Source organism: Tinamus guttatus, unplaced genomic scaffold (assembly GCF_059628265.1).
Source record: "Tinamus guttatus ecotype Peru unplaced genomic scaffold, ASM5962826v1 Tinamus_guttatus_pri_ptg000470l, whole genome shotgun sequence".
Taxonomy (NCBI): domain Eukaryota; kingdom Metazoa; phylum Chordata; class Aves; order Tinamiformes; family Tinamidae; genus Tinamus; species Tinamus guttatus.
The window spans coordinates 2,271,127-2,283,936 of record NW_028289004.1 but is presented as its reverse complement, the minus strand read 5'-3'; the positions used below and the strand labels follow the sequence as shown (position 1 = coordinate 2,283,936).

General features: G+C 36.0%; 1 protein-coding gene across 5 annotated transcripts in view; it reads right to left on the bottom strand.

Annotated features, from left to right (window-relative positions):
• Nucleotides 1-12,810, bottom strand: part of CNKSR2 (connector enhancer of kinase suppressor of Ras 2) — a 204,651-nt gene that overhangs the window by 100,588 nt on the left and 91,253 nt on the right. For 4 of the 5 annotated variants that reach the window (XM_088532747.1, XM_088532748.1, XM_088532751.1 and 1 more), the window contains exons 7-8: nucleotides 12,014-12,073; nucleotides 7,316-7,384 (exon numbers count right to left, since the gene is read on the bottom strand). The exons of the other annotated variant lie outside the window; for it this stretch is intronic. In XM_088532747.1, coding sequence (XP_088388873.1) covers nucleotides 7,316-7,384; nucleotides 12,014-12,073 — 129 coding nt within the window. The remainder of the gene's footprint in view (nucleotides 1-7,315; nucleotides 7,385-12,013; nucleotides 12,074-12,810) is intronic. 5 annotated transcript variants of the gene reach the window in all.

Below are 12,810 nucleotides of genomic sequence, written 5' to 3'. Positions count from 1 at the left end.
CAGAGTATAGCTTCTGAGCTTATCTTATTCTGTTTAGATATTTGCACAACTTCACTGTAATTCAACAAACCTCAAAAATATTAACAATATGACTGCAGAGCAACAGGGTAATGTGGACAAGCATCTGTTTTACTAATGAGGCAAAGGAAACCTGAATTACCCAGCAATCTGGAGTCTGTTCTCCAGTCAACTCTAAGCTCAAAGCCACTGTAACATTTTGCATTTGAGTCATTTCTAACAAAACCCCCGAACAAATAAACTACTACTTTCTGGTGCACTAGAATGGGAACAGCAAAAAATTCAAATTCAGGGGTTGAATATACCCTACACCACAGATGTAGGCAGCATCATCCAGTCTTCCCTCAGCTTACACAGACATGATATAGATATTGCCGTGGAGGAGGTGTGAAACCCCTGGTGGGAGGAACACTTGTTCTTTCCTCAGCAAGGGCACAGATATAAATTGTGGACAAATAAAGATGCTGCCACTTGGCCACAGCCAGGAAAGATGCTGGGCACCACAGTGCAGGTGCCTAAACCCTTTTCAGTAGTGGGATAAACCTCCACTGCTTAAAAAGAGACATTTGAGTGTCCCATGTGGCCACTGACTAACATCTCGTGGTGGAAATCTGACTAACATCTCGTGGTGGAAATCTGGTGCATGTGTGTGTTTTATTGCTTATTCACATACTTAAATTCCCCAGACTGTCATCCTGGAACTAATAGTAAAATATATATATATATGAATACACATATACATGCACATAGACACACATAGTTAAATCTATATTATCACAACTTAAAGCAATATATTCAGATGATTCCAATGAGTCACTAATTCCAACAGCCTCTGATCATCTCTTTTGCATGTATAACTAAAATCCCTGAGATCCCCCGCTACCCTACAGATGAATAGCACTGCTATGAAATACTATGAAACATGAAATACATGTTTCTTGAATGCTGAATTCATGTAGCGAAAATAAGTTAACACGTGTAAAAAGAAAAAAAAAATCTTTAAAGGTCACCAGTAACCAGGCAAACTGAAAAAAAACATCCCACCTTTTTAATAGAGCTGAAAACTTATGTAGCTTCATTTATCCGACGGAAGGATTTCGGAGGAAGTGTCATAATAAGGCTTTAATTACTGGCCCATGAGTGTTGTTTTTTTTTTTTTTTTCCCTATTGCTATTAAAACAATCAGCCATAAACTATGCATAGTGTTTAAGCCACTGAAGTGCTCTAAGCCACACTGAGGGGTTTTATTTTAAACTTCATGTCAATCACTGATTTCCATGTTTTAATTTCTCCTCCCCCATGCCACGGCATTAACTTAATTTTCTTACAATTTTAATCTACTTTAAAACAACTACCACCATCTTACCTTTCCTCATAATTACTTCCCAAATTCATCAGACTAAGATAATGAATTACGCAGTAGCAGATCAGGATTGACCCTGAAGAACATCTGTGTAATTTATATGGCTGTTATTTGCACAAAGTACAGAGGTTCTCGAAACTAGTCAATGCTAAATCAGACGTGATTCAGGCTGTGCAGGACAGCAGTATTAAAAATTAACATGTACTGTTTTGAAGACATCTCTCCTTATCCTTCATCTCGTTTTTTTAAATGTATTTTTAATTTTCAGAGATCACAGTTAAAATGTAATTAAATTAGCAGCAGGATAATCTATCCCTTCCTCTCCAAATACTTATGTTATGAGAGGACTGGCACTTCATATTGCATTGGTATCTTCTATTACTTCCTCCAAAGATCACCTGTAGTAATACTCAGTAATCTGAGCTTCTCAGAGCTTGACAGTTTTGCAGCCAGATCTGCAGGATGCTTTGGAGGTGAACGTGCCCAGCATATACTCTTCAAAGGCTGAGGTGCACAATAACTCTACAGCAGAGGGTCCAGGTCAGGTGCTCTGGAGCACAGATCAAATAACAAACCAAAAATGGGATGTCAGTGCCCAGGTCACTGGACCAAACCTGCCATGCATGAAACCTGAGGCAATAAGGAACAACTTCTAAAATCACTAGTGGTAGATGCCTGACCCTGCACTCGTTCCCCATCCACTCCAGGATAAAGTCAACCAGGTTTAATGATTTCAGACAAGCTAAGCAGTTTGACTTTTAAGCGAGTCAGAAGCACTCGCAGAGTTAAGCTCTGCAGTAAAGTGGTGTTTCTGGGCCTCTTAAGCAGCTCCACTGGTTGGAGACACAGGTGGGTAGTTAAGCATGGATGTTTCATGGAATAAACAGAGGGAAACTATTTGAAATTTGGCAGAGATGTGAAGCTGTGTGGGCTGTTCAAGCTTATGCTGCTCTAACACAGATGCAACACGGATGCGTTTGTTTGCCGACTTGCCACGCCTGAGCCAGAAGTGCCAATGACACAGTACCCTGTTTACATAAAAATGAGCCCAAAGCGGGGTATGCGTTTCCAGTATCGACTGTGAACAACCCTGGTGGACTGAAGCAAAGAACAGATCAGTGGACAACAATGCACAGAATTTGGGCTGATGAACTGACGAGAGTCCTGGCCCTTCCTATTCTATCAAATCAAAAGCAAACATGGAGCAACTCTTTTCCCAAAGCAAATGTTTGTCCATGGAGCTGCAGTAGGTTTATTTTTACTAAATATTTAGTTTATTTGCAAAAGAGTTTTTTTTTTTGAAAATAAAAATTAAATCCATCTAGGTACATATACATATACACTTGCTTGATTTCTTAAAAGACTTTCACTCCTACTGCATCTTCAGAGCGCGTGAGCAGCCTTTCTCCCTGGAAAGTATTTCTTGGAAAGCACAACATAATTCATCTGTATATGTCAAGTTTGCCGATTTGTTTCTTTTTCATTTATACTTAAAAACACTTGAATTCAACGTTATGAAACCAAGGATCATCTCCCCTCACATATCTTGTCTCTGCAATATCACACTTCCCTGGTATACGGGATATAAATATAAGTGCATTTGCACATCTATGTAAAAAGAAATCTGTGTAAAAATAAATATTACATAATTTCAACACATATTCTATGTTACAACTAAAGTGAATTGCAAATTTGCAGAAGGATAATTTCCTTTTGAGAGGATCACAATTCAGTTCTTTTATCAATATCATGTAATACGTAGGGAGACTTTAAAAAAAGAATAAAGAATTGAATTGGAACTTTGAGAGGGAATAAGGCAAGGCTACAATTGCCACAATCAAAGTATGGCCCTCATACCCTGAAAATGTTTTACTACAGAGTTCAGGATAGAGCCCTGCAGAGAACTAGGTTATTTTCAAAATCTTTCATCTTTAAACCTCGCCTGCTCTTAAAAGGAAATATTCCTGTCAACAGTCATAGAAGTTGTAAAGCAGAGGAAGTCCAAGGATTTTGGAAAGGATTAAAATCATGATTTGATAGGTAATACCCCCTCTCATCTTCCATAAAAGCACACACGCAACAGCAACAGAAGGACGTTGAGCACAAAGCCTAATTCATTTGAAAATTTGTGATTTTGCTGCATTGTTTTTTGAATGCATTTTCCAACAACTGGAAAGGCTCAGCTCCCCAAAAGCTTGTGAGTCTTTGTGGAAGCACTAAGCTCTTCTCACAACGAATCCAAATATTGATTCCTTTTTTTTTCTATACAAAGATTAAGTTACAGGAAAGCCTAGAAAGGCATCACACCCTTCCAAAGAGTTTAAACTTGCAGAAAAGCAACATATAATCTTATAAATAAATAAATCACTCATTTCAGGAGAACGTTAGCAAAATCTTGAAGGTTTTTGGATCATAAATACAAAACAAATTCCAGCTACTAACTCCTGCTGTCTCAGCTTGGCTCACAAGAGCCCAATGGATTTCCCACAGTAGGGAAATGCCATATAAAAGGTAGGTATTATCTAAATACTAGAGTAACCCACAGACACTAAGCATGTAGAACATACCAGCTCCCACATGAAACACATCACCATTTGTCTATTTTGCCAAATTAAATGTACTTTTTCTGCTGACTGCATTTACATGTTCTAATGGGCTTTAGTGAACCAACATAAATTGTAGAAATCATATACACGTACTCCATTACATATCATATCATATACTTGTATCAAAAATACATGCGTAGACACTAAAAATTCCTCCAGACTCTAGAAACTGATGATAAATATACTCTTGAATGTATAGGAAGAAACATGACCAACAAAGTACAGTGCAAATTATGAAAAAAAAATTAATGTTTGCATTGGAAATACTTCAGACAGAAAGGCTTTTAGAGCAGATTAAGAATTGAAGTTACATAGAAGTCTACGGGAAATCAGGAGCTAAATCCTTTGAATTTTAATGGGGGAGCCGTGCCCCTCAAATACTGAGCCATCTGAAAAAAAAAAAAAACTCCAAACTGCAAGGCAAAACATCGAGAGAAGACTCACATAGCTGTCTAATCACAATACACAACAATTTAAAAGGGATAGTTTTCTGAACATTAACTATAAATTGACTTCAGGTGCAATCTTAATTTTTCGTTTAAAAAATTCAGAAGGTATTTATATTCTGGAGGTCCTGCCAGATACAGGTGGATTACATCTTGTTGCACATGGTTTCTGCCAACTGAGCAGGGATTTCACTTGAAATCCTTTGATTTCACTGCCAGATGAAATATTATGAAGATTAAGCATCACCGCAAGAAAACAGAGGATGTCAACAGCGAATGAAAAACATATTTTGACCCCTCATTCTGAGATATGTGTAATAAAAATCAATATAAGACATGTAAGTATCCTTCTACTTTGTCATGCTGCCTCTTTCAAAATCAACAGCCCATTCTGAAAAAAAACCCACAGACTTTCACAATTAAAATGTGATTCTTGATAGCTAAAAAGTTGAATTTTTAAAAGTATTTATATGGAGCTTCTCTTTCTCAAGCTTGTACTCATTATTAGAAAGATACAGTGCCTAAGACCAGAGATTAACTTAATTTTGACAAATAGAAACAGTGGAATAATTTAAGAAAATACAGAAAAAAAATCCCCCTAAAATGAATGTTTAAAGTTAGACTCTGTTAGATTTTGATTCTCCAGTTACAACACATCATCCAAATAACTGTAATATACCAACCATGCCATTTTAGAGCTAAATCTTTGCAATCTCTAGTCATCCTGATTTCTATATTCAATATAGATGATAATAAATGATGAGTTGAAAGCAGCAAGCTGCAGGGCTGAGCCTATGATTTCAACTGTTGAGCAGTACGTAGAGTTCGAAAAAAAAATCAATAGAGAGGACAGAATGCTATACCTTCAGAATTCTTCACTCCAGAGGAAGAAACACTGGGAGTAACAATATTCACTTTTGAATATTTTGAACCTCATGAGAGGCACCAGAGTATAAAAGAACTTAGACACTTACCAAAAGAAACAAAAAGGAAAAAAAATCATAATATATATAAAAGATTCTATCTCTCTAAATTCCAAAGTGAATGATCCATTCCCCTTTGTAAAGGCAACATGGAAACTACTGCTATACTGCTAAGAAAATGTTAACTGACTCTCACTGTGGAAAATCAGTATTAAAATCTAAGTATTTTTTCTCTACAGTATCAAATATGCTAATTTGATTATACCATTGATAGAACAAGAGCATATATAATTGTATGTTTTATTCTACTACTATACATATCCTCTATACCAAATGTGGCTGTTGAAACTAAAATCACATTAGTCTCGGCTCCATATATTCCCTTTTCCTAGAAGCACAATCAAAATTTTTTTCCTTTTTGTGATATCTTTTTTTTCAGCACATAGTTTCTTATCTGCAAAAGCTAAACCATTCAAATCTTAGATTAAAATTTCTATGTAAGAAAGTTCATCTTAAAGCTTGTCACAACATTTTTCATTTGGTAAGAATCTGATCTTTTTTGTCAGATAAATGCAGTGCAGATGTGGCAAGAAAAACAGAATAATACTTATATGATGGAAATTTTTGAAGTTGACAAGGCAACTTCACTATACAAGTACTTTTAAAATTTATAGGAAAAACTAGCTAGCATAAAAACTGAAAGATTATGCACATACTTCGATTTGCACATATTTTGATACTCAAAATAATACTGTTTTTAAAACCTGTTATGTTATGCTGATGTTATGACCTCTCTTTATGGGAAAGAATATCAGTCATTATCATCAGTACATGAGTACATGTAAGTAATCACGTGATACAATAATATTTATCATGAATTATACAGAGATAAATAGTCTTCACCCTATTTTGGTTAGACCTATCGATTTGTGTATCCTGGCTGAATAGTTTTGCATCTGTTAAGTTCCATACATGTACAGTATATTTGATATTAAACTTAGCTGGAGGGTGTAATGGAATATTATCCTAATTTGTGCAGAGGAGCTGACATGATGTAGTGTGGCCTAAAGCTGTAAGTCGAACTCTATGGGGAATGAAGAAACACACTTGTAACAAATGATTGTTGCATTAATAATGGAAATCTCGGATCATATTCTGTCAGCTGAAGTGCTTGCCAGAATACATATGATTAATTCCACATACTGACTTTCACTACCCTTAAGAAAGCCTATACTTTAGAAAAAGAATAGTTGCTATTTATATTGAAACTTCACTCCTTTCAATTACTGAGCCCTCTTAGAAAGAAGTTTATTTTGATTTTAACAGTTCATCTATCCTAAATATAATCACCAGGGACCAACAGGCAACTCTTGACACTCAGGGCATTGTGTATGGTTTTACTTTCATACTTTCATACACTTTCATACTTTCATAGAAGATTTGTTTCATCTTAACTTTTACAGTTTAAAAATGTGTATCTAAGTTAAGATGTACATGTAAGATGTATATACATAGGAATTTTAACTGCTTTTGTTTTTGAAATAGATATTCCTGTAAGTTTAGAAAGTAAGAGGTTTGCTAGCTTCCAGCAAGCAAGGTTGATCCTGAACCTACAAGGACAGAACAGTTCCAAATCCTTGAATTCAGTCTAACCAAACTTTCTATTATACAAAAACAAGCCTTTATTAATAGAGCATATGCAGAAAACACCCTAACTTAACCCAAACCTCAATTATTTAGCCTAACTTGATACTGCTTCCAGTGATACTCAGACTAGCAGGGTTAAGCGTTGCATGTTATAAGAATTAAGAACAAAGTATTTTCAGAAGAGAAAAATTTAGCTGTTAGAATAAAAAAAAGTCTTATAAAAACACAGTTTTCTACACATTTCTTTTCTACACATGCTGGTGTGCCATGACACCGTTATCTCCAATTGACACAGAACATAGTTATACATACCACAGTTTGGTGGTTAACTTGAATCACTTCATCTCCAGCATGGATTTTCTTGCACCGATCTGCAGGTGACTGAATTTAAAATAAAAGAGATGATAAAGAATACAATTCTTACAGGTCATCATCTCTCTTTCAGCAGTATGATTGCTAAACTACGTCAGATTAGATTGATAGCTACATTCCATTGTGAAATAAAGAAAAAAAGAAATATTTAAATCAATTAACTGCTTTTGGAGAAATATAATCTGCACTATTGCACCAAGACAATCAAGTTTAAGAAAGGTATAAATATTTATTTTGTTAAAGAGTGAAATGGTCTTAAAGATTTCATTTAATTTCAATCTGCAGAAAAACTGCTTTTACCTGCCTGACATGTCTTAAGCTTTTGAAGCCAATCTTTGGCTGAATGTTAACTCCATCAGGACTAAACAGCAACTTATTCAAAAATAAATTTCACAGCATTCCCTTTTTATTCCAGATGCTTTGGTATGTTCCTGAGAACTTCAGCAAATCACTGTTCTTCACAGTGTATATGAGGACAGAGGATCAGGCACCATCAAGGAAGGCCATAAAGTTATATTATAACTTCATGTCTGGGTTATTATTAGGTAGAAGGAAAGAAATGCAGCCGCAATCAAAATCCTACTAAGATCATCATACTTTCAAAATGCAAAGTACTTTTTTTCTTTGTTTTTGACCGAGAAAAGCAGGGAGGAAAAAGACCCTTTTCTCCTCTTATGCCCTCTGCATGTACAGATCACCTCTTTTTTGAGGGATTCCCTCTCCCCCATTTTTAAAGGCGAGTAATCTCATTAAGCTTTTCACAGAGTGATAATTCTTTTGCTTTTCTTACTCAGCACGAAAGCTGCCAGACTATGAAGTTGTTTAATCACCTTAAAGGTAAAAGACATGAGTGACAGTTTAAAACAAAACAAAAAACCCAAAGTACTCCGGAGTAGGATTGCAAAGAGCTGCTATGAATTTTGCAGAAAGAACTGAGTTCACTTCAGCATTTTCCAGCTCTGGTGAGATGTGACATCTAGGCATATGATACTAGCCTGAAATGGGGACTGTTTGCAATAATCTACCTACTACTTCCCCTCCCACAGACATACCATGATTTTCTAGTGCAATTCCATTTCATTCATGGCTTAAATTAAGAACTGTTTTAAAACAGAAGATATTCAAGGAAAACATGAGGGTAGAAGGAGGGTCACTCACAACTGAGGTCTTGCAGGCATCCTACTCATCCTGGGCTAATAAAGATGTAACTTTACTTACATAAAAAAAAAGGAAAAAAAAAAGAAAAAGTAGCCTAACTATCTGGCACTTTTCCAGTGTTAAAGAAGTTGGATCAATGAAGGAAAAATTTTAACAGTAATAGCTGCGTTCCACTGATCTATCTTTTCCCTATCACTACACTATTCAAATTTACTCATCATACATTTCAAAGATCTTTATAATCTTGCTGTACTTTAGTTCAGACGCAGTTACACATAAGACCTTCAAAGTGTCTATGCTAGTGAATCCTGCCATTTTGCTTGAACCCCACTCATTGTAATGAATGGGGTTTCATTACAATACTAACTTTTCCTTGTACTAACTTCAGCACTTACAGCTTAAACTTGAGAAAGACGTAGAAATTTTGAGTGTAGCCGTTTGCCAAATCTGTAAAACATGATCTCAGAGTCTTTGGACTATAAAAAAATCATTGTAATTATGCCTGGGAATTAATATACTGCAAGGTTAGATATAAATCCTTTCTACAAGAATTCAAACCTGTGGTCTTATTGGGAGATCATAGCTCTTGTACCTTACTGGTTTTTCTCCCAGATAAGGAAAGCAGACCTTACAGTTGAGAAATAGTTAACTTTTATCAATCATCATTTAAGGAAGATAGGGGAATTGCTAGGCTATTTCTTCTTAAAGATGTGTATGCTGATCATGAAGCAAACATCTATTTGTGAAGCCCCCTATAAGGAACAAAGTGTGTCACATCACAGATACATCTACAGGAGCTGGTAGTAGGTTTCCACAATCTTCCCATATGAGGATAAGGGATCTTACTTCAGATGTGGTTTAGTGGTGTCCTCTAGGCTAAATGTTTTCTTTGTCCCATTCCCCTCCAACACACCCACAGTATAAAAAAACATATTTTGACCTTCCTGCCTCCCTTAGGGCCTGAACCACATTTGGTGTGTGCCCAGTAGAGACTGGGTAGAAACTGAGTAGAAACTCAGGCATCAGTGACTCAGTGAGACTGAGTAGAAACTCAGGCATCATTTCTTTTGAATGTGTCTCTTTTCTGAGTTCTATAAGCACCCTACAAACTCAACCACTACACAGTAAGTGAGGACCCTGAAAGGCCTTACTTCAAAATTGCACTCCTGCTGTAAACCAGAACGTTGACAGATACAACTCATGATATGACTTAGAAAATACTCCTTTTAACTAGAAAACTAAATTAAAGAGTTACTTTTTTGATGAAAACATTTGCTTTGTGAATTAAAAGATTATCACTCAACAAGAAGGCTATACTCTCTTGCTGGACCAATACAGCCTTTGCAATTGCTACTTTCAAATATGAGAGAGAAGAATTGAACCAGAAAGATCAGCTTGCTCTAATGCTACAGGACCTTTAGGGAGAAGCTCTGAAGGGGCAGTGATTTTTAAGAAGCTCTGCTCCTTCTCAGTTCGAGTTTCAGAGCTTGGCCGTGCAGACCTGCAGGGCCAGTCTGCTACTGCTGAACAGCAAGATCCACACCGCTCTGGGCTTGGTAGCTGGACTCTAATAACCGTGAATTACAAACAGATAGTGCAGGATGGTGGATAAAAATCCCACGGAGTTATATTACACAGTCAGCACTGATAAAGCACTGCATTTATTAAAAAGACAAGGGCTTCTCTGTGATTTTTCAGGAAAGGCTCAGATAAAAAGTTGTGCCAATATCTCATTTCAAGTAGCAGAATCAGAAAGAAAAAGGCACAAGCTTTTGTTCAAAGGCAAAAGAATTTGGATTCTTACTGTTTTCTAGAAGTCCAGTAAGACCACAAATGGCAAAAAAATGTCAGTATGAAGAGGTCAGCTCACACATTTGCCCCAGACCTTATTTTGACATGTTCCTTTGATGTTTCTCCTCCCATCTATCAAAATCATACTTGGGTGGGTTTTTTTTTTTCATTTGTTTGTTTGTTTTTAAGCAAGTGGCTAGAAACTTTGTCTTTGAAAGCAGGAGATACATTACTTTCCTAAGGTGTTTCTTATTTTCATTTTAATACACAATTTGTCTTTCCCTGGATAGCAGATTCCAGTCTCTCCATTTGCTTTGAGTACCTCCAGAGTCTTATAGCAAGTGAAAGTATCAATAACAAAGCAGAAAAGTCATCATGACTGAAGCTTCCTGATGTAGCTTTAAATTATGTTCATGAATCATGAAAGATAAGATTTTTGAGGGAATGCATTAAGATTTTATTCTTATCTTTGCCCCTGGGAAATTAAATCCAATAATAGTAACTCATGGAGAGAAAATGGTTCCTTTTTTAATCTGAGGGAAATTCCACTTTAAAAACATCATCTCTTCTCCATATGTTTTCTAGATTTTGCACAACTTTTCTTTTGTCTTAGTTTTGCTAATGCTAATGATATTGAAACTATAGGTTTGACTCCCCAGACTTTTGATTGGAAGGCTGAAATTCCTCTTATGTTTTCCTAATGTTATCCTATGGACATCCTGTCCACAGCAAAAGAATAAAGATTTCCAGATTGCAATTCCAATGAAGAGATGAAAACAAGAATTCTATTCTTGTCCCATGAGATACTAGCAAAACACCATGGCTGATCCAAGGCAACAGCTGTAAATACCATGTGTGGTTTGTGTTTTCCAGAATATGACACAGTAGCAGGATAAAACAAGTAGTTCTTACAGCTTCATTTTAAGAAAGTGTCATCAGAGTCTTCAAAAGGAATTGCTTCAACCGTCATGGAGCAATTCAGCATAGCTTAGTGCCCTGTTCGGTGTTTCTCAAAGATTATGCATTAAAGCCTGGAAAAGGCCAAAAATGATCCTCTTGCCCATTCCCTATCAGACACAACCAGTTCCGTAAAGACGGTGTACAAGGAGAGTGTATTTCAAAGAGAGTTTAAAAGTAGCGTATTATGTTTTGCTTGCTGTTTTGCTACCTTCCATGACAACTAGTGCACCAATAATGTTTCCCTTTCTATAGGCATTATTCAGAAGTTCATGCAGAAACTTGTCAACATGAAGGGATGTCCTCATTTCCATGCATTTATTTATTACAAAATAAAGATCAATAGATGGAAAATGTTGAAGCTGTTTTTCCAATACTACAATGAACTCCTGCATATCAGTCTATAGTTATTGAAGACATTTATCTTCTATATACAGTGCAAGGTAACTCCAAGATAGCTACCTCTCATCTCGATCAGCTGAAGTGTTTTAAGTAAGTGGCTTGCATGAACAAATCAAAATCAGTTCTCCTGGACCTCAGCTACAAACAACTCTTTCAGTTCTGAGATAAACAAGCAAAAGCGCTTCTGCCGTCCAACATGCTTTTGGTCCTTAACAGCCAACTAGCACACTTTTGCAAGCAAAATGTAGTCTATAGCAAAGGGAAAGCATAAACCATAGGTAAGATCAAAAAGGCTGCCAGGCCTGAACAGACAGTATTAACAATACTTACATTTTCTGTTGTTCCAGTAATTACATGGAGACCATCATATGTTGATTTAATGTACATACCCTAAGAAAAAGACATCATGGGAAAGAAATTTTAAAGTGTTTCACAAACCATCACCATCCAAACATAACTTGTACATCTCTAAAAATAAAAGCTTCATATACATACATATGCATTAATGTGTGGACCTTTAAATTAACATATGCCATAAGGAATATGTCTCTGCTTTATCACATACTTAGAGAACAGCACAAACGTAGCTACCCCTATGCAGCAATAGAAACTTAAAACTTTTACCAGTCATCTCCATAAATATTCTTTATGTACTCCATAAACAACAAATATAACAACAGTAGCATCTGCTTACAAAAACAGTTATTAATTGCCTTAAGATGATCAATACTTCCATTTCTTTCTGCAAGTTTTTTGGAAGATGGTTTTAAAAGAATTGTGCTTTCTAGTAGGCAATGCTGCAAAAATAACTTTCAAACTGTTAACTGATGCTCTGAAATATGCCTGAAAAAATGACTCGTCTTAGAAACTCTCTGATTGCCTCACTCATCTCAATGAGCTCTAAAGCTCAATTATGACAATTTTAATGTCATCTTTGTTAGCTATGACTTTTTTTTTGAAAAAAAATACGGAAAAGAAGGACTATTGACATATTAGCAGGAACCATGTTGTGCACAGCAGCTTATGAAAAGATCAAAGTTCCTGCATGGGTGGTTCGAGTTAAGTTTCTCAAACCTGCTTTTTCTCTGAGTCAACATACAAACTACATTTTAATGGCACCACTAAGA